The following is a 19,347-nucleotide window of genomic DNA, read 5'->3' as shown; positions in this document are numbered from 1 at the left end:
CTTAGGAGCAATCATGTCTACTGCCCTGGTGAGTTCTCTGTTCCAGGTTCCCACTAGGGCATCGACAGAACCACCAGCCGCAACAACATCAAAATCCTTCAAGGCCTTTTGAAATCCTACTGGGTCCAGCAGCCTTTTTGGACGGACCATCCCAATAGGTCCACCACTCCTGCAGGGGTGGATTGCGGCTGTGAAACTAACCTTAACCAGGTAGTGGTTCATCCATGACAAGGGGGAAACCAACGGATCCCCCACCCACGAAACACCTCCCTGATTTAAAAAAAAGACCAAATCGAGTGCGTGGCTGGCAACATGATTTGGTTCAGAAATTGATTGGGATAGGCCCATAGTTGTCATGGCCGCTATGAACTCCTGAGCCGCACCAGATGAGCCAGCCTCAAAGTGAATATTGAAGTGCCCCAGCACCAAAAGTCTAGGAGACTCCAACACCAACTCGAGCTCTGTCAGCTCAGTTAGGGAGTCAGTTGGGCAGCGGGGTGGACGGTACACCAACAGAATCCCCAATCTATCCCTAGTTCCCAGGCTCAAAAATATGCACTCAATATAAGTCAACCGTCTCACAAGGACCCTGGTAAGGGAGATGGTATTCTTATGGACCACAGCCACTCCACCCCCACCCACTTCCCCTAGCCTGCTCCATGACAGAGTAACCTGGAGGGAGAAGCTGGGCCCACACTGGACCACTTGCCTCCCCAAACTAGGTCTCAGTTATACATGCCAGGCCAGCTCCCTCATCCAGAATCAAATCGTGGACAATTTCGGTCTTATTCTGAACTGACCTGGCATTGCAGAGGAGCAAGGCCAGACTCTGTGGGTTGTTGGAGCTGCTCCCCGAGGCCTGAAAGTTGACAAAGCAGTTGGAAGTGGAAACAGTTACTAAATTACAGTTTTCCCTTCCCCTATAACAGTCAGCTGCTCTGCCAGCGCCAATTCTTCTATTCCTCACCACTACAGTACTAGCTGCTGTACTAGCTACAGTAATAGCTGCCCCACAACTGCCGGGAGCACCCCCAGCACCATCCCACTCAAGAGAGCCCAAACACATACTTGCAAAAGGCCTGGCACAACCCAACCCCCGAGCCCTCAGTCCCACCCTCAAAGGCCTGGCCCAAAGGCCAGCCCCCTTGTTTTTAAGCCTGCAAGCCCCGAAAACCACTCATCCCACCAGCAGCTCCCAGGACAAGCAACAGGTGGTGCAATTCAACCTGGGAGGCTGGCAGCCAGCCAGCTGGAACCTGGCAACAGACAAGCAGACAGGCAGGCTACTCCCCATCTGGGCTGGATTTCCCAGATGTTGTTGACTGCAACTCCCATAATCCACAAGCAAAGATTAGTGCATCTGGGAATCCCTATTAGAGGGAACAATGGTTCCTTCCACTGGAGGAGGGCATCCTGGATGGGATATACCACAGCTAGAAGATCAAGGGTAGGGGAGGCCAGAGCTATTAAGGAGGAAGTACCCACTGAAGCACTCTGGCCAGAAGCAGCTAGAGCTGTGGCAAACCAATTGAGAGTTAGTGCTTAGTGAGTGTGGAAGGCCAAGTCCAGGTAGCTACTTTGGAAATCTCAGAGGCACTGATAGAAAGGACTGCAGATATGGCTGTGGATCTTTCGGAGTGCGTTGTGACTCGGGATGTTGTATCTTACATGCTTTCAAAATACTTGCCTAAATGCACCTAACAATGGTGGCTGCGGACACCCTGTTACCTATGGATGAGGGAAGAAAATATACAAATAAAGCATTCTTTTTTTCTGTAGGGATTTTTTTCTGTAGGGATTTTCTGTAGTCCCTTTTTTAATACACATGAAGAGACCCGCATATGTCAAAATTCTGCTAGTCCCACTCCTTAGGATAAAAAGAATGAAGGCCGCAGGAAGGCAACAAAATGTCCTGAGAGCTATAAAATGCTGAGTTTACTTTGGGAACAAGAAGACAATTGCAGGCAGATATGAACCGCATCCTAGGAAAATATGCAGAGTTCTTACCAGATGGTAAAGGTAAAGTTGTGCCATTGAGTCGGTGTCAGATGTTAATTAATGAGACACGTCTCGCTGGCAAAGAGCCATGAGGAAATAGAGCTGGAAGGAATGTAGCTGAAGAAGGATGTGCTTGATGGTTTCAACAAGGGTGGAGATGAAAAGCCCTTGAAAGGTTATGAAGATCCCATATAGGGAACCCACTAGTGGGTAGTTTGAGGAGCTTGGCCCCTTGAAGGAAGCGACAGAGGTTTCCCCTCTGGTTTTGAAAGTACAGATGACAGGAAAAGCTTGCTGCTCTAACACCGTCTCAACCTGGGGTTGAGGCCTATCTTGCAGAAGAAGAACGACAGGTTGATTACCTGTAATTTGGGTTCTTATAGTGGTCATCTGTGCTCTTACATGAATGGGCTTTGTGCCTGCGCAGAGACCACATCGGAGCTTCCAAGCTAGAGAACTGCTTTTTGGAAGTAACCCCGCCCCCTCGGTATATAGGCGACTGCGCAGGCTTCCCTCTCCAGTCTTCTGAGTCTGCAATCTGAAAGAGACTAGCAGAAAAAACATGAGAAGAGGGGAGGATGAGTGGGCGTGTAAGAGCACAGATGACCACTAGAAGGTAAGCAACCTGTCGTTCTTCGACGTGGTCTCTGTGCTTTACACGAATGGGCGCATAGCAAGTTTCACCCGTGCCATGCTCACCTGGAGACAAAATCAGGCGAAGATAGATTGTAGCACCGGGCTGCCAAACGCCTTGTCTTTTCTGGCTTGGACATCCAGGGTGTAATGGTGTATGAAGGAGTTCTTTGACGCCCACGTAGCTGCCTGGCAGATGACATCTAGGGGAATGGATCTGTCAAAGGCAGTAGATGCTGCAACCGCTCTCGTTGAATGTGCTTTAAGAGAGAGTGGAAGAGGCTTCTTGGCGATCTGGTATGCCAGGGAGATGGTGTGCACCACCCATCTGGATATGGTCTGTGCAGAGGCCTGTTTGCCCCGTTAGGTCCAGAATGGAGCACAAAGAGAGAGTTGGAGGTTCGAAGGGTAGAGGTGCGGTCGACGCAGAAGGCGAGCACCCTTCGGACGTCTAGAGTGTGGAGGCATCGTTCGGCTGCAGTCATCAGCTCGGCGAAGAATGCAGGTAAGGAGATTGGTTGGAAACGGTGAAATGATGTGACTACCTTCACAAGAAAGGCAATGTCCGGCCGCAGGACAACCTTTTCCTTGTGGAAGGTGAGATAAGGAGGGCCAACTCTAAGAGCCCTGAGTTCACTGACCCGTCTGGCGGAGGTGAAAGCCATGAGGAAGGCCACCTTACAGGAAAGGAGGTCGAGAGAAATCGTAGCCATGGGTTCGAAGGGAGCGTTCATGAGCAAAGAGAGGACCAAAGTCAGGTCCCAAGCAGGGGCCATGACTGGCAGGTCTGGATAAAGGTGAGTAAGCCCTTTAAGGAAGCACTTGACAGTAGGGTGTTGGAACCACAAGGGTGTGGAGGTGGGGGAGTTAGCCACTATGGCTGCCAGGTGGACCCACAAGAACGGGATTTTAAGTCCGGCCTGCTTGAGGGATAGTAAGTAGGCACAAATATGTGCCACAGAAACAGAGTGTAGGGGAATTTCTCTATCTTTTAGATAGGTTTGAAAGCAGGTCTACTTGTGGGAGTAAGAGGAGACCGTGGAGGGTTTGCGTGAGGCCTGGACTATTCGTAGCAGGTCTGCCAGGAGGGCGGGACTATGTGCCAGGCTGTGAGGTGGAGATGCTGTAGGTCTGGATGGAGAAGGCGACCGTTCTGCATGGAGAGGAGTCGAGGGATGTTCGGGAGGTGGTGGTACTTGGTTGGATAGACGAAGAAGTTGGGGAAACCAGGGCCGCCTGGGCCACCACAGGGCGATGAGGATGCAATGTGGGTGGTCCTGGGAGATCTTCTGAAGGACTCAAGGAAGTAGAGGGATTGGAAGGAAGACGTAGACGAAGCGGTTCGTCCAAGGTAGGGCAAATGCGTCCCCCAGGGAATTGGGTCCGATCCTGGACCTGGAACAATACTGGTGGCATTGCACATTCGCCTCTGACATGAAGAGGTCTATTTCTGGGACGAACCAATGGCGGAAGAGGGAGCGGAGCGTGTAGTAGTTGATGTAGTTGCCATTTGTGAGATGTTGTTTGAGTCCTGCTTAGTCTGTCCGCTGTGACATTGTCTTGTCCTTGTATGTGGACCGCCAAGGGCATGTTATCGTGGTGAATGCACCAAAGCCATAGGTCCATGGACAGGAACAGGAGGGGGGGAGAAGAGGTGCTGCCGTGTCTGTTCAGGTAAGTTTTGGCGGTAGTATTGTCCATCTGAACGAGGACGTGGGAGCCTCGTATCAGGGGAAGGAAGGCTTTCAAGGCTTTGAATATGGCTAAGAGTTTGAGATAATTGACATGATGGGAGGCTTCGGCCAGGGTCCAGATGCCGTGGATGTTGTGGTTGTTGGCATGAGCACCCCAACCGTCCAAGGATGCATCTGTGGTGAGTAGAAAGGCTGGATGGGGAGGGTGGAAGGGGGAGCCGACGGTGAGGTTGGTTGTGTCCGTCCACCACAGAAGGGAGTGCAGAACCCGAGGCAGAAGCATTAGTTTGGTGGTGAGCAAGGCCTCGTGAGGAGAGAACATGGAGAGAAACCAGTGCTGGAGGGCCCTGGCCCGTAGTCTGGCATGAGGGAGGATATGGGTGGTGGAGGCCATATGTCCTAGCAGGCACTGCACTGTTCATGCTGATTGGGTAGGGTGGCAGAGTAGGTTGGTTGACAAGTCCAAGATGGCCTGGATTCTGCGTTGAGGTAGGAAGATTTTGGATTGCACAGAGTCGAAGAGGATTCCCAGAAATTCTATGGTTTTGGAGGGTGTGAGCTTTGATTTGTCGTAGTTCACCTGCAGGCCCAGATTGGAGAGGAGGGTGATGACTGTGTGTAGGTCTCTGAGGAGCGATTGTGGGTTGTGAGCCACCACGAGCCAATCGTCGAGAAATGGAAATATCTGAATATTTTGTTGTTGTAGGGCTGCCACCACCAAGGCCATGCATTTGGTGAACACCCGGGGCACGGATGCCAGTCCGAAGGGGAGGGCATGGAATTGATGTGTTGTGTGCTATTTGAAAGCGGAGGAAACGACGATGCTGAGGTCTGATAGTGATGTGGTAATATGCATCCTTGAGATTGATGGGGATGAACCATTGGTTCTTTTGCAGAAGGGAGATGATGGTAGGAATTGTGACCATACGGAACCTGCGGTAGGTGATGTAGGAGTTGAGTTCCTGGAGATCCAGAATGGGGCAAAGGGAGCCATCCAGCTTGGGAACAGTGAAGTATTGGGAGTGGAATCCCGGGGTTTGTGGATTGTGAACCAGTTCTATTGCAGATTTGGAGAGTAAAGAGTTGACCTCTTGCAGGAGAGCCGGGGTGGGTGGAGTGGATAACGGAGGATTGTATGGAGGGATGGATGCAAACTCTATGGCATAACCTATCCTCACTATGGTCAAGGCCCAGGAGTCCGTGATGATATTCTCCCAAGTGGAGATGAAAGGGGAGAGCCTGGTGCCCCAGTGGGGCAGAGGGTGTAAGTCATTGTCTTTTAGTTGAGGGCTGAGACCCCTTGGATCGGTGCTGCATCTTGGATCCGGTGAAGTTGGAGCGCTTTCTGTAAGGTTGATATCTGTGGGAGCGAAAGGACTTGTCCTGGGGTTGATAGTATTGTTTAGAGGAGCATGGCTGGCGTTGCCATTTCTGTGGTTTATAGTGGCGGGTTGTGGAGTGTTGAAGGCCCACGTAACGGGCTGTATTACACAGTTTCTTTACTTTCTGAAGAGTATCATCCGTTTTCTCTCCAAATAGGGAGGAGCCATCACAGGGCAGATCCTCAACTCTGGATCTGGCATCGGGCGTGAGACTGGGAGATCTGCGCCAGGCGTGGCAGCGGAGGGCAATGGAAGTTGCCATTACTTTGGCGGCCCCTTCCGTGGAATGGCGAATTGCATGTAGTTCTTGTTTAGAGACCTGCGTGGCCTCCCGGAGGAAGACCTGGGCTGGGGCCTGCTGTTCTTCAGGAAGGTGGTCCAAGAATGGTCCCAAAGAAAGGATTAATACTTGGCATAGTATGCCTGGTAATTTGTTATTCTAGTCAATAAAGAAGCAATTGAGTATAAACGTCTTCCAAACTCGTCCGGTTTCTTTCTCTCCTTGTCGAGTGGGGTGGAAGAGGAATAGCCCCTGAATTTAGAAAGGGAAGATTCGACCACAATCGAATCCATAGAAGGATGTTGCTTCAAGAAGGAATCATCCTGTTCCGTGGATGCATGAACTTTGTAAAAGGAGTCAAGCCGTTTAGATGTTTGTGGGAGGGAGAACGGCTTGATCCAACAAGTCTTGGCTACTTTAAGAATGGATGGGTTCAATGGCAACGATACAGATGGGCGGGCATCCTCCTCGATTAATTGAAAGAGAGGGTCAGGTTCAGATTTGTCTCCCTGGGCAAGTTGGACTCGAAGGGAAGCTGCCATACGTGAGACAAAGTCTGTATAAATACGGAAGTCCTCCGATGGAGAACTGGGCCTCGGGTCCAGCAATAAAGAGTGGGGCGAAGAGCCCAGAGATATCCGATCAGACAGGGAGGATTCCGGGCCCTCTTCGTCTGAAGACGAGTTCGACGAGTCGGTCGATACCAGAGGTTGGAGGGGTCGAATCCGGAGCTGAGGCATTGGCCTCGAGTCGGGGCAATAGTAGCCATGGCTGCCTGCACCGGCGAGTTTCTGGGTGGAAACCGTGGAGGTAGAAGAGATGTGGTCCAGGGAGGAGAAGGAGGCAAAGTTGCTGATTCCGAAGGCGGGTTTGGGAGCGAAGCCGAGGCCGAGTAGGCCGGTATAGAAGAGTGAGGGGAGGCAGAACGTCGAAGGGGAGGCTCCGCAGCCGTGGAGGCCCAATGGGGTTGGCGAATTTCTTGATGAGTGTAGAAGTAATCAGCTTCTTCCTCAACTTGTCTGGCATAGCGCTCATCCAGAGCGGCTTCCAAATCCCGGTTGGCCCAGCAGCATGGTTGTTCGGGAGGGAGCTCTTCAGGCTGAGAGTCGTGGTCGGACTCGTACACGGGATTGTGTGGGCTGGAGCTGTAAGCAACCTTAGTATCTAGGACAATTTTAGTGTGTAGGGTTTGGGATCAACGTTTGGTATTGTGCGATGACTTCTGCTTTTTTGTTAAAGGTTCAGAGGGAGCGCGACGGTCCTTCTTTCTCTTTTTGGACGGTTGGATAGAACGCAGTTCAATCAACGCCGCCATCAAAATCGACACTGCCACCAAACTCCTCGGTATCGACGTCGAAGCCCGAGCTGCGGGATCGACGGGCACATTCACCTAGGGGGTAGTTGCTGAGACTCCCGGAGGGGACAAAATGGGCTGTAAGACCCAGGCTGCAGGAGAGGTATTGGACGAAACCTGCATGGTGGACAGTTTGTCCGAGCCCATAGGTTGGAACGACTGTTCCAAAAGCCAAGAACGAAGTCGAGAGTCCCGATTCTTGCGCGCCTATTTGGTAAAGGCCGCTCAGTGTAGGCAAGAGCCAACTTTATGGGACTCACCAAGGCAAAAAAGGCAGAGCTTGTGGCTGTTGGTCAAAGGGATCTTGGATTTGCAGCAACCACACTGCTTAAATTTTGTAGTCTTTGCCATAGGCCGAAGAAGGTAAACGGAGAGAAGCGGAGGTGAAGGATCCGCAGGATGCTGGGCCTGAAGGCCACGATGAGGTGGAAAACTAAAGTAAGAGTTATCTGAGGGGGGAGGGGGGACTGGGGGTGAAATAAAAACACTAAAGAAGGGAAGTACGGAACTAATATGAGGAGAAAAGAGGGAAGGAGAATGCAGTACTTGCGAAGCATCTACCAAGGAAGAGCTCAACGATGTGTCTTCGATCGCGGACGAAGAAAGACTGGAGAGGGCAGCCTGCACAGCAGCCTATATACTGAGGGGGCAGGGTTACCACCAAAAAGCAGAACTCTAACTTGGAAGCTCCGATGTGGTCTCTGCGCAGGCACAAAGCCCATTCGTGTAAAGCACAGAGACCACGTCAAAGAAGAGTGCTTGCAGCCTTGCTGGCTTATCCTCGGTCCTTCAGCACCACTGAAGAAAAACCTTCTAGGCAGTGGCAAAGCAGAATAGTGTTGAGAACCAGATGAGAACAGCCATATTCTGCTAAAAAGCTTCTGCTAAAAAAAACCTTCAAGAAGCTAACTGAAGCCATGGTAAGTTTGGGTCATTAACTGGTTCCTGAGAAAGTAGCAGTGGGTCACACAGGAGAGGCCACAAAGGTGTCAGTCACAACTATAGTCAATGAAGCCAGTACAGGACAACTAGAATGGCCAAGGCTCTCAGGATCCCAATCCTTAATAGGAGGAGACACAGGAATGGGTGGAAAGGCACAGACATGCACATCTGGCCAAGGCAGCATCAGGGTATTTGCTGGCTCTGCCTCCTTGGTTTGAAAGCAGAAAACTTGAGGGAATTTGGGTGTTGATTGGCAAGGCAAAAAAAGTAGAGTGCCAGTGTGCCAAAGCAACTGAGAATCTCTGTGAAAACTATCTGGGAAGGCTTGACATCTCAGCCAGCTGGCTTTTGTGCTGAACACACTGCTGAACTGGTGAACCAATAAAGATTCTAGATAGTTCTCCACTCAGTGGAGTAGGAGATATTTGTGTAAGGACTGGAATACAGTCCCTTCCTGAAGGCAAATGTGTGCCTTTGTCACTGTATTGTCCATCTAACTAGCATGGCCTTATACTGAAGGAGAGGAAGAAATTCCAGTCCTGTGACATAATGAATATCAAAATAATGCACAGTCTTGGAAACTATTGTGTCCAGTGTCCAAAAAAAGATAGCTAACAGAAAAGAGATAATCTAAAATAACCTGAGCTAATCTATTGCTGCCCCTAGGCTGGGGAATTCACTCCCTACTGAAATACAAGCCTCCCCATCTCTGACAACTTTTAAAAAGCGCTTGAAGACTTATCTATTCACCCAAGCTTTTTAATCTGACTGGTTTTTAATTGTTTTAAGATTGTTATTTTCTGTGTTTTAACCTGTTTTATGTCACTGCAAACTGCCCAGAGATGAAAGTTTGGGGCAGTGTACAGATTTGATAGAAAAAATTATCTTTTTAAAAAAATTAAGGACAAAAGGAATAAAACAGAAAATAAAAATTCTTAAGAAAGCTACAAGATGAAATGATGTTTCTAACAGTACAAGAAGATAGGCCTCAAAAAGGGAAGAGGTTAGACCAGCTTTCTCTGGAGCAGGCAGGGCAGAAAGTCTGGATGGAATCTCCTCTCCTTGGCTCTTGAAACCTTCTCTAATTAGCACAGGCCCTGCCTTCTGGAGAAGGTAGGTGAAGATAACCCACCCTAGATGCCCTCCTCCACCAACAGAGAAAGGGAGAGATAAAAACTTTCTCCAATTCTTTGCACCAGACTATTGTTTATGAATGTTACTTCTCCACAACCGCACGACTGTTTAAATTGCTCTTGACTGCTTCCCATGGGCAACAGTCTGCTGTCTTAAATGATTTCCGATTGCTTCTCCTGACTAACTGCACACTGCCAATTTGTTCTATGCTATAATATTGCTGGCTTTATTATAGATTGGTTTTTTGTTTTTGTTTTTAAATGTGTTTACAAACTTCTTGTAAGCCACTTTGAATGCCATGCTTTTACAGAAAGGCAGGAGATAAATTCTTGAAAATAATCAAAGTGATTGCAGCACCTAGGAATTTTAAATTGCATTACAGTCCCATGACATACTGAATATCAAAATAATGCAGTCTTGGAAAATGCTGTGTCCAGTTCTTTGAGATGCTAGGAAATATTATGTAGTCACAAGTGGAAGTATAAGTCAGTTATAGGCTATGTACACACACACACACACACACACACACACACACACACACACACGTCTTAATTGCCTGACCAGCCGCTACTCAGAAGTCAGGAAAACTTTAAAGAAGCAACACACTGAGAAGAAACTATTCTATGTAACATATTAATGCTGGTCTATGAACATGAGTGAGAATGATCATGGCTAACTTGTGTATCATTTCCGAGTCCAGGGCGAGATAACACTACCTTATGGGGAGGGGAGTTGCGTGCGTGCGTGCATACATATCCTTTTGTTTTACCTTTTTCTTACATACCTCTCCAGAGTATTGTTGCTGATGCCCAGGTAATTTTTTTAGAAAGTTAACTCTTTTGTTAACTGTTCAAATTGTTCAGATGCAGCAAACACAATTTGCACACAGAAACAGCTTACATACATGGGTGAATCTGTAGATAAGGAACCACCACTCAGCAGGTCTGCAAACAGCACCCACTGATATGGTTGAACATGCATGGAAGCTATATTTTACCCTATTCATATCTGCAGTAGGAGCCTGTACACTGCACCACCATGGGCTTAGCACCTTGCAGGATGCTTCTCTGCCACTCTACAGAGAACTGCAGAAGTACAGAACATGCATCATTTTTAAATACCAAGTGAACATGGAAAACCAAAAGACAGAATCCATAACAGCCGCCCAGCTGAATCAGGCCCAGGGCTCATCTAAGTCCAGCATCCTGCTTCACACAGTGGCCCACCACATGGGCATGCCCTCTCTCCTGCTGTAGCTCCTCTGCAACTGGTATATAGAGGCATCTTGCATCTTAGGCTGGAGGTGGCCTATAGCCCTCAGACTAGTAGCCATTGATAGACCTGTCCTCCATGAATTTATCTAAACTCCTCTTAAGACACCCAAGCTGGTGCCTGTCACCACATGTTGTGGAAGATAATTCCATGTTGTAGTCGTTTGATTGTCTTCTCTTCTACATTTGCTTTAATCTCATGCTGGTTGCTGACCAAAATAAAAAGAGATTTGATTTGAGAATTCCATAGGTTAATTATGCGTTGTGTGAAAAACTACAGTACTTCTTTTTGTCGGTCCAAAATTTCTTGGCAATCAGTTTCATGGGATGATCCCAGTTCTAGTGTTATTCAAGAGGGGGAGACATTTCTCTCTCTCCATGCCATGCATAATTTTATAGACCTCTATCATACCCCAGTCAACTAAAAAGCCCCAAGTGTTGTATGCCTGACTCATAAGGAAGATGCTCTAGGCTCCTGATCATCTTGGCTGCCCTCTTCTTCACCTTTTCCAGTTCTATAATGTCCTTTCTGAGGTATGGTGACCAGAACTGTACACAGTACTCCATATGTGGCCGCACCATAGACTGTATAAGGGCATTATGATATAATTATAAAGGCAGTTTTATTTTCAATCCCCTTCCTGATGATTCCAAGCATGGAATTGGCCTTATTCATAGCTGCCGTACATTGAGTCAACACTTTCAACAAGCCACAATCTCAAGCTCTCTGTCATGGTCAGCCACCGACAGCTCAGACCCCATCAGCGTGTATGAGGAGTTGGCATTTTCTGGTCCAATATGCATCACTTTGCACTTGAACATTGAACCGTATCTGCCATTTTGTTGCCCACTCCCCTAAGTTTGGAAAGATCCTTTTGGAGCACCTCAAAATTTAGTGAAATTTTGAATTTTACTACCCTAAATAGTTTGGTGTCATCTGCAAATTTGGCCACCTCGCTGCTTACCCCAAATTCTAGATCATTTATGAATAAATTAAAACACACTGGTCTTAGTACAGATTCCTGGGGGGAAATTTAGCACACTTGGGAATGCAATGAATGAGCCTCACCCTGGGAAAATCACTTTCATAATAATGGTATCTCCCTGCCAGGTAAGTATAACCTGATAACCCCCAAGAGGAGATGGTTTATTTATATTTTTATAAGGTGGCTATATCTGTTTTGTAGCAGGATAGTTTTTCCCTGCACTGTTATAAGCAGAATACACTCAGAGTGTTCTTAATGGCAAGAAAATTGATTCAAGGTGGCACACCAATATAATACCAGCAGCACAAGGATACACACCTGAACAAGTTCTTCTGACCCAGTTACTTACCAGTCTGTCAATCTCAGGCTCCAGCTTGATGTCAGTACTAAGAGTGTGGGATGAGTCACCTAATACAGGCTCAGAGGGAGGCGTTTCACCAAGGAGTATCAGGCCCTGAAAAAAACAAGTAGCACTGTGTCAGGTCATTACCCTCCAGGTTACTCTAAGAACGAAGTCTACCATTACATCATTACTATTGCCTCTTTCACCATATCATCAATACTTTCCCTTCTCCTCCTCTAAATCCCATTTTATCTATGAAACCTCTCATATACATACCTCAAGGTTCCTCCATATCTACCAGTTAATGCTGCTTTTCCTAAGACATTATCCCTTCACTGGAGATATACAGAGGAATACGAGAAGGCCCATTTCAGCAGAACTTTTAAACTTATGATTACATGAAGAACTTTTAAACTAATGATTACATGATTCGAACACAAAGGCTTTGTGTTTGAGGAAAGAACCAAAATGCCATTTTACAAACCAATTTGATGCTGCCAGAGCAAGAATGAAACACATTTTATCGCTAGGATATTATTATAATAGAAATATTTCAACATATTGGATTTCTAAACCGATAAAAAAATTAAATTAAGGACGTGCTCACTTCCTAGGAGTGATAACTTTTACTTATTTAACTTAGAATGAACTCTTAATTTCTCCTCACACACAAATACACACACAGAACTGTGCCCTCCTCCAGAAAAGCATGTACATGAAGGTTGCAGAAATATGGATCTGTATTCAAAAGCCAGATGAATAAAGCAACTAAACATTTTTTAGCCCACATCACTAGTATTCTGAAGCATGTTTCTCTCTTCTTTTGGAGGGATGGAGTGGAGAGGATATAAGCCCTTTCCTGATATACTGTATTATGAAGATGCTTGGGCCCTCACTCATGGGAGTATACAATTGTTCGGCCACTTCAGAAACAAACAGGGCATTGAAATGTGGTGCACATGTCTTCTAGTACAACTCAATTATTAGAAAACCTGCATGAGGCACTATCACATCTGTTGCAAAACACTCAAAGGACTTGACATTTACCTCATGGTAGCAATCAGCATTCTAGCAGAGAACCACCCAAGCTACCTGTGGAATGGAATGGACTGAAGTGGGTGTGTCTCCTTTATAAATATGAACCAGTCTCAAAATGGAAAGGGAAATGTATAATGACAGTTTGAAGGGTATGTGTGTTTGCAGAATGCAAACTGTATTTGCTAGAGTTTATGTGCTTCTTATATACAATTTTCACTAATGGCTCTATTGATTATCCCAGAATAAGGAATGCAGAGTAAGACAGACGTGGCCTTGTATTTGGGCCATGAAGTGTTGAATGTACAGCATGCCAGCTTTCGTGCTGCACAGAACAAGCTCTTCCAACTAAAACAAAAGGGAATCATTTCTAGAGTGCCTGGGATTTGTAAAATTCTTTACCAATTCCTTATTTATTACATTTATATACCACCATTATTAGCTCTCAAAGTGGTTTATAAATATAAACAATTAAGAGCAATTACAGAAACAGTTAAAATCAGTTAAAAGTTAAGCTTCAACAACAACAAAAAACTGACCAAAAAAAGATCTGCTTTCAAGGCCAAAGACGGTAACCCTCATTTCTTGGCAGGGAGCACATTCCAAAGCTCAGGGAAGGCTACAGAGAAGGCCCAACTCTGAGTTACTGCTCAGAGTCGGTGGCAACTGCAGGCAGATCTTCCCAGACGACCTCAGTGGAGGTCGAGGATCATACAAAAGAGCCATTCTCTTAGGTAACCCAGGCCCAAGCCATTTAGAGGTTTAAAGGCCATCACCAGAACTTTGTATTTCACCTGGAAACGTATTTGCAGCTATTGCAATGATTTTAAAACAGGTATAATGTGGTTTCTACAAGTTACCCTGGAGACCAATCTGGCTGCCAACTTTTGTACCACTGAAGTTTCCAGACTACATTCAAAAGGCAGCCTTACAGGTTACCAGCACAAGCACAGTTGTTTAAATATCTTTCTCTTCGAGAAAAAGACACAGATGAAGCTGATAAAAAACACCACAACTCCTAGTCACTGCCTCAATCTGAGATATCAGAGAGAGATCCGGATCCAGAAATACTCCCAGACAGTATACCTATTCTTTCAGGGATGGGAGGATGATCCCATCCAGGACAGGAAGATCCATCACACATTTAGAATTATGACACCCACATTGTGACATACACAATGAGCACCTGCCTTGTTTGGATTCAGCTTCAATTTATTATACCTTATCCAACCCATTACCGCTTGGAGGCAGGCATTCAAGGAAGCGATACCACACAGTTTGACAAATCTCAGGTGCCAGGGAATTGGGGTTCCTATAAATTTAACCATGGCACTTCGACTAGGATATTCAGAGGTTGAGTTATTTAATAAAATCTTTATTTGTCCCAGCCAGCCCTGTTTCTGCTCTAGGTATATTACTTATAAAGGGGGTAAAGATAAGCCCATTTATTCTTCCTCCCCTTCTACAATGTCCATCACTAAGTCCAGTAATATTGTCAAGTGTTCATTGTTTGGCTCCTAATTTTTTGGGCTGGCTCTTAGATTCAAAGAAATTTTGTCAAGGCTTGCCATACCATTATCTAATGAAGCTGTAATTGAGAAACAGATTTAGGGGTGTCATCACCCTGCGCCAAATTTCCTGATTATCTTTTCCAACAGCTTCATGTAAATGGATTTAAAATGGAGCCTTCCATACAAAAAATTCCATTTTATGGAGCAACAGTCTCCAAGTGACACCATCTGGATTCTGCCTCAATGGAATCACTGCAAAACAGTGCTGCCTATTCCCAAATCTCCCAGGCAATCCAGAAGGATACCATGGTCAATGGTACTGAAGGCCACTGAGCCAGAGAGATACAAAATAACAGAGTTACACTCCTCTTGATTTCTAGGCAAAGGTAAACTATAGGCTTACCAAGGCAGTCTTGACCCCACAGCCCATCCAAAGGCCAGTTTGAAACTGGTCAAGATAATTTTATTTATTTATTTAACACATTTTTATACCGCCCAAAACGCAAGTTCTCTGGGCGGTTTACAAGAAGACAATAAACCAATAAAAAGATTAGAACATTTCAACAATTAAAATTAAAAACATTAAAACTATTAAAAACACAATTAAAACAAGATCTGATTAAAAGCCTGGGTGAACAAATGTGTCTTGACTTCCTTTTTAAAAGTTGTAAGAGATGGGGAGGCTCTTATTTCAGCAGGAAGTGTGTTCCAAAGCCTTGGGGCAGCAATGGAGAAGGATAATTCAATTAATCCTACAACCTATGAGATAGACCCCACCATAAATGTTCCCATTTTACATATAAATAGAACTGAGGCTGAGAAGGGCAAGCAGAAGTTTGAAATCCAATCTCAGAGAACCAAGAACTAGTTCATATGTGTGTCATGTGCCACCACTGTCAATATGGACAAACTGAAGGTGTGGTTCCTCATTGTAAGGCATTTGGGATGAAATTCCAGCATTCTTAAGAAACATTATTACTACGTATCACAACATAGTAACCATGACACAAAAATGCACAAATCCACTGCAGATGACCACAATGGCTCTTCTGAAACTTTTTTTTTTTTAAAAGAAAAAGAAAAAATTGGTGGCCAAACAGCTGTCCCGTTAGTTTTCTCCTCCTTTTAAAGCAGAAGAATGCCCAGGCTGCCCACACTCTGTATACATGTACTACTGCTACAACAACAACAAATATTCATATACTGCTTTTCAACTAAAGTCCTCAAAGTGGCTTACACAGAAAAATAAAAAATAATAATCTAATTCATACCCTAGAGTGCAGGAAAATAAGATAGAAAGACTTTTTAGGGAGCCTTTTTTAAAAAAAAGCAAAATATTTGCAAGAAACTAAAACAGATAGCAAACTCTGTTAAATGTATTTGGTCTATAGCCTGTCACAATTTGAAACTAACACACACAAAGAGGAATGCAAAAGAGCAGTTAGAGACTTTGGATAAACCACAATTAAAAACAATAAATCTTTCAGTGTATTGTAGGATTTCCAGTGCCTTACTATTTTGATGCAGGCAAGCATTTTGGTACAACAACCTTCCGTTTTCAAATGCAGAAGTAGTTGCCCAAAATTCTGATTTGGCAAAGGATATTTCCATCTCTTTTCTTCCTGTTTTGTGCTCAGTCCATGTCTCATTTGAAACCAGTCATAACTGGACTAATACACTGCCACACACTGATCATTTCACCAAAGCAACATTCCCTGCTTTTGATCCCTGCATGGTTCAAGTTCTTTTGTCAGTTAAATGGAGGCATGAAAACTGGAATTAAATTGTCACCATCCACAATCTAGCAATGCTTTTTCCTTTGGAGCCACCCCCGCTTCGCCATTGTACAGAATACATAGTTCTATCACAGGCACAGTTAACAGTTCAACCAGCAAGTCTCTCAAGTGGACAGGACCCAGTGGAATTTTCAAAGCATAAATGGGAAGTGACGTTGCCATGTAAGGGAAGTGGTTGGTGGTCTACATGCCCATCTGCCTGTTCTTTCTTCTTGTACTCCACAAAAGACATGAGGAACCAGGACACCCCTCTGTTAGTCGAACCCGGGGTAGGCAGAAGTCAGATTGCCTATTGGTAGGCTTTTGGAAGATCTGCAATAGATCCAAACGTTTCTGACCCCAAATTTTAAATGGCAACAAAAAGGCATTAATTAATTAATTAATTAATTAATTAATTAGGTTGCTGACATGAAGAATGCTTAGAGGAAAACCAGGAGTGGAGGACTCTAAACTCTGTTCTGGTGCTGAACACAAAATTCTTGGGCTGAGCAACTCCCACAAGCATCCTGTTCCTTAACTTTAAAATGCATGCATGCCCCCAAGCCACCATTCTGCTGTGGTCCACCACCTGGCTGTGGTTGGTGGACCTCAGAATTGCAGGAAAAAAAGTGGATCCCACAGGCCTTAAATTTGCCCAATCCTGTTCTAACCCATCTAGAAGACAGGCAGTTACTGTGGGGATCCAGAATATAGAGAAAACATACATTGGTTCAAGCATTATTTCAATGTCGGACAAAGAAAGTATTGCCAGACCAGTGGTCAGGAACTCCTTCAATGCCTCAGAGATCACAACACAAGGCAAAGGGACATGGTGGACTTCATGATTAACTTGCATGCTCTACTTCCATACACTTTTCCCTCAAAGGTGTGAGCATGTGCACGTGTGCAGAAGTTTTTGGATGTCCACTCAGTTCATTTTCGATTCTACACAGGTTTAATCAGGACGGCCCCATTCTGAACTCACATGCCCACACAATGCCTTGATACTGCCACCCAGAACAAAACTCATTCCGCACAGAGATGAAAAAAATTAGAGGGACCACTGCTTCCATATGCTGTTTGCATCTTTCTTTAATATTGTGAATGATAAACTAGATAAGAGCTTCCCCCACCCAGCCTTGAGAACCAGAACCATCAACGAGAACTTCAAAGACGTAATCATGTGTGAAGCCTAGCCTAGCTTAACCTCCACAAAAAGTAGGGTCACAGCCTAGGAACTTAGAAACACACTTCCTCAGATTTGCAAGGCTCCTTTTTTGCCCTTTCCTTTTGAAGAACAGGCCTAAACCTCTTTCTGTTCCACCTTTGACAGGCTCCACTGTTTGTATCTAGTTTAAAAGGCAGGTGTGCAATTGTTATTTTAACTTGTAAACCTCTTTGGCAATTTTTGGCTTTAAAATTGTATTAAATGTTTTAATAAATAAAACAGCTGTATTGAGGGCTGCAGGGCTCAGAAAATACACTAGTCTACTTGTTCATGGCGAGCGAAAAAATGACGCCCAAGTGAAAAAAACCCTGACCTGGAACCACCTGACAAGTAAAATTTTTGTCTGGCTTGTGACACCTTGCAATAGAAGCTAGCAAGAGAGACAGTGTGGTCTCCCTTGGACTACAACGTGGACTACAACTAGAGGCTCAGTCACAAATCCTGATTCAGCCACTAAGCTCACTGGGTGATCCTGGGCCAGACACTAACTCAGCCTAACCTATCTCACAGGATTGCTGTGACAATAAAATGGAGGTAGTGCACGCACACATGCAGAAGAGAACCATGAACATTGCTCCCAGCTACTTGGAGAAAGGGTGGGGTATAAATGTAATAATAATTTAATGTAACAGGAGTGAAAAGGTTCAACCACTGTTCATTTCTATTCACAGAGAATCTTAATATAAGTATGCAACGCAAAACAAGGCTGGCACTTTGCCTCTCCTCACACTAGTTCCAAGATTGGGACTTTTACTCTGCTACTTGACCCAACAGGACAGCTTCCCATTTCAGGCTGCTGCCTTTGCACAATCTGGAAAAAGAGGAATTGTGTATGAAAGTTTGGACAGAATCATTTACTTGGGTCACAAATATTAAGGTGGTCTGCTATTTATTTTCCTGTTCTGACATGAAATTAATAGCAATAAGGTGGAAAATTGTTTTGTTTTTTGGAAGGTCTGTAGGCATCATGAGACTGTTCCTTATGTTAACCAGCCACGTCACTATTTCAACATGGATCCTGCTCCTCTCTTCTGAGGATCACACTCATAAAACGTATGACAATTTGTCTGTATAGAGAAGTATAGTAGGTTTTATATTTGCCTATTCACTTGTTTTTAATACTGATTTTCCTAGTCTTTTGTTTTAAAGAAATGACCATAACTAAATGAAGAAAAACACAATAGCCTTCAGGAAAGTTTGAGCAGAGCTTAGCCAATTCCTTTTGAATTACTGACAATTGCAAAACTTATTCCAACTTGTTCTCTCAGACTGTCCTCTTCAACACAGAACCTTTTATTCAATGAGATGATTCACTTCGGCCCACATCTCTCAGATATCTAAAGTCTCCAGTAGGCTGGATGAGGGCTAACCCAAATTCAATCCAGACAAGACAAAAGTATTTTTGATAGCCTATTCTGGATGAGATTACATACCCCTTTGATGATCAAGTTCACAGTTTAAGTATGCTGTTAGAACTGGCCCTTACTTTGGAGGCTTAAATGGCTTCCATGGCACAAAGCACCTTTCAGCAGCTCAGTCTAGTGCACCAATGGTTGCCCCTGCTAGACAGAAATAGCTTTGGAACAGTTGTTAATGCCCTGATAACATTCAGTTCACTACTGCAATGTGTTATATACAAGACATTGCCCTTGAAGACTGTTCAGAAACTACAACTGATTGAAAGTATTGTGGTTAGATTACTAACTGAAATAGGCTGACAAAAACATCTCTCACCACATCATTGGCTTCCAGTTTCTTTCCGGGTACAATTTAAAAGGTTC

The 19,347-nt window shown here is 45.0% G+C and overlaps 1 protein-coding gene across 5 annotated transcripts in view; it reads right to left on the bottom strand.

Moving 5' to 3' along the window:
* Window positions 1-19,347, bottom strand: part of KANSL1 (KAT8 regulatory NSL complex subunit 1) — a 232,729-nt gene that overhangs the window by 36,390 nt on the left and 176,992 nt on the right. For all 5 annotated transcript variants that reach the window (XM_053263249.1, XM_053263248.1, XM_053263247.1 and 2 more), the window contains one exon: window positions 12,024-12,128. In XM_053263249.1, coding sequence (XP_053119224.1) covers window positions 12,024-12,128 — 105 coding nt within the window. The remainder of the gene's footprint in view (window positions 1-12,023; window positions 12,129-19,347) is intronic.

Source organism: Hemicordylus capensis, chromosome 6, assembly GCF_027244095.1.
Source record: "Hemicordylus capensis ecotype Gifberg chromosome 6, rHemCap1.1.pri, whole genome shotgun sequence".
In the NCBI taxonomy this organism is placed as follows: Eukaryota; Metazoa; Chordata; class Lepidosauria; order Squamata; family Cordylidae; genus Hemicordylus; species Hemicordylus capensis.
Note: the sequence above shows the minus strand (reverse complement) of the source record. Positions and strands in the feature narration are given on the sequence as shown.